The following is a 2,500-nucleotide window of genomic DNA, read 5'->3' on the forward strand; positions in this document are numbered from 1 at the left end:
TGTCTGTCTGTCTGTCTGCTCACGTCTCCTTCCCTTCCTTCCCCTTCCTCTCACCATTTCCTCCATCTTCCTCACCTTCTCTATTTTACTTTTCTCCTTTTCTCCCATCCATCTCTTCTTTCCTCTCTTTTTCCTCTTCATTGACCTTCCATCACTAACACATCCTCTCTTTCCTCCTTTCTTTCCTCTCCTCTCTTAGTCTCTCTTTCCGTCATTCCCTCCTTCCATCAGTACAAACTAACCCACATAGTCTCCACTTCTTAATGCTGACATACATTTTTTTTTTTACTAACCAGTTCTTTGTGTCTCTATTTTTTTTGCAGTTATTGGCATAGAAAAGACTGGTTTGAGCCATCCACCACTGGCAGCCCTCCCTCCGTCCCTCCCTCCCTTCCTCCCTTACTTCGTCCTGTACGCTTGAATCTGTGCTAGAAAAGTCATAAAAGTGCTAAAAGAAAAAAAAATTTGATAAAAAACACATCGATCCTGAGGCACTTCAAATAGCGAAGTTACCCACTTGTTTCTGTCAGTTTCCGGAGTGCGTTTTTACCCGCAAGATGAACGAGTGAGGAAAGAAAACGAGTTAGTGATCAAAAAGGTGACTGTAAATGATGATAAGGAAACGTGGTGCCAGTAATCTTGTCTCTGAATGAAGGACGTGAGGTAACCGGATTGTACTGGAGTGCGTGACAGGAAGCGGAGGAACGGAGGAGAGGAAAACATGGGAGGAGGAAGAAGAAGATGCCAGGGTACGTCGTCTTGCCGAGTGTTCCTGCTGGCAGCTGTGGTGTTGTGTTGTGTAGGTAAGTACGTGACGGAAAGAGAGAGAGAGAGAGAGAGAGAGAGAGAGAGAGAGAGAGAGAGAGAGAGAGAGAGAGAGAGAGAGTGCGTTATAGTATCAAGTCATGTGTGTGTGTGTGTGTGTGTGTGTGTGTGTGTGTGTGTGTGTGTGTGTGTGTGTGTGTGTGTGTGTGTGTGTAAAAATCATGTGCATTATTCAGAAATACGTTTAAGCATGACATAGCAGGAGTAGGTACAGTAGTAGTAGCAAAGTAGTAGTAGTAGTAGTAGTAGTAGCAGTAGTAGTAGTAGTAGTAGTAGTAGTAGTAGTAGTAGTAGTAGTAGTAACAGCAGCAGCACCACCAGCAGCAGCAGCAGTAGTAGTAGTAGTAGTAGTAGTAGTAGTAGTAGGAGCGTGTATATGTGTGTGTTTGCGCTAAAAGTAATGAGTCGTGCGTGTGTTATTTGCGAGTGTTTGCGTGTGTGTTATTTGCGTATGTTTGCGTGCAGGGTCGGCGGCGGGGATCTGCGTGGTGGACAACAAGAAGGGTTGGTTTGTGTCCTGCGGCGTCAGAGACTCCTACCTCTTCCGCCTCAAAGACTACGGCGGCATCAATGCAAACTTTGACTTCAGTAAGTGTGCAGTAGTTCACAGAAAGGTACTGAAGTGTTAGAGACAGGAAAACACATCTCTTAGTATCATTTATTTTCTTTGAATAATTCACAGCTTCAGTGTTTCAATAAAAGTTTAATATTTTGTACATTCTCCTTACAATTCTCACTTTTATATGAGAAAGTGTACGATATTTTACGTACGACATTTCTCAGGGATGTATTGAAGTGTAACGCCAAGTTCAAGGAATATTTCTTTGTTACGGCGGTGATTGAGTCACCACGTAATGAGATGCCACTAAGCCGTAACAGTTACTGCATTCCCCGGAGCGTAGCCTCGGGATGGTGCGAAGCAACGCGTGGTTACGGCTGAGCATGCTTGTCTCGCCTTCACTGCACTCGTTTTCTTTTTCAATGGCTCAGAGATGGTTAGTGAGATCCTCACCACTGTTTTCCTACTGATGATACAGGATACTCATTAAACTATCACTAAAATCATGAAAACACCTTTGAAAACCTAATTAACTTCCACCACAGCCTATTAAGAGTTACTGAGATGAGACGCCAGAATGCGTAAGAAGACATTACAAAAACACACCTCTGTACAGATGACTGCAGTCATTGATTGGCTGTTTAACGCTTGGACAACTGCTGGGAACTCTGGGAACACTTACGAGAGCCTCTGTCAATAATATACGACACTGAGAGGGGCGGCAAGCATTTTAGAAAGACTTGGTGAAACGCGGCAGGCATTCCCCGTAGAGTAAGTGAAACGTGGTACGCAAACCCCGTAGAGTTTTTAATCGCGGCGAAATCTCAAAGGTCCCTTACAAATAGTACTCCCATTTCCACACTAATAGTCACTTTGAGATTAACTTTTCGCCACATATATGTTACTTAAGTACCCATCTTGTGGCAAAATGACATTGAATATTGTTCATAAGTTTTTTTTTTTTTTTTTTTTTGAGATATGGTGGGTTTTGTTCTGGATAGGGAAAGCCTTGGAAAAGTAGACCTGTACTCACACTAATGATCAGACTAGGATAAGATTTTCAGCGAATATGTTTTACTTAAATACACTTCTTGTGACAAAATAACAATGAAATTT

General features: G+C 42.7%; 1 protein-coding gene across 2 annotated transcripts in view; it reads left to right on the plus strand.

Annotated features, from left to right (window-relative positions):
- LOC135109924 (uncharacterized) overlaps positions 1–2,500 on the plus strand; it is a 21,761-nt gene that overhangs the window by 12,080 nt on the left and 7,181 nt on the right. The window contains exons 2-3 of one of the 2 annotated variants that reach the window (XM_064021822.1): positions 324–803; positions 1,291–1,413. In XM_064021822.1, coding sequence (XP_063877892.1) covers positions 722–803; positions 1,291–1,413 — 205 coding nt within the window. In that variant the 5' untranslated portion in view covers positions 324–721. The remainder of the gene's footprint in view (positions 1–323; positions 804–1,290; positions 1,414–2,500) is intronic. The other variant, XM_064021823.1, reaches the window with a different exon arrangement.

The sequence above is a fragment of the Scylla paramamosain genome, chromosome 19 (assembly GCF_035594125.1).
Source record: "Scylla paramamosain isolate STU-SP2022 chromosome 19, ASM3559412v1, whole genome shotgun sequence".
Lineage (NCBI taxonomy): Eukaryota > Metazoa > Arthropoda > Malacostraca > Decapoda > Portunidae > Scylla > Scylla paramamosain.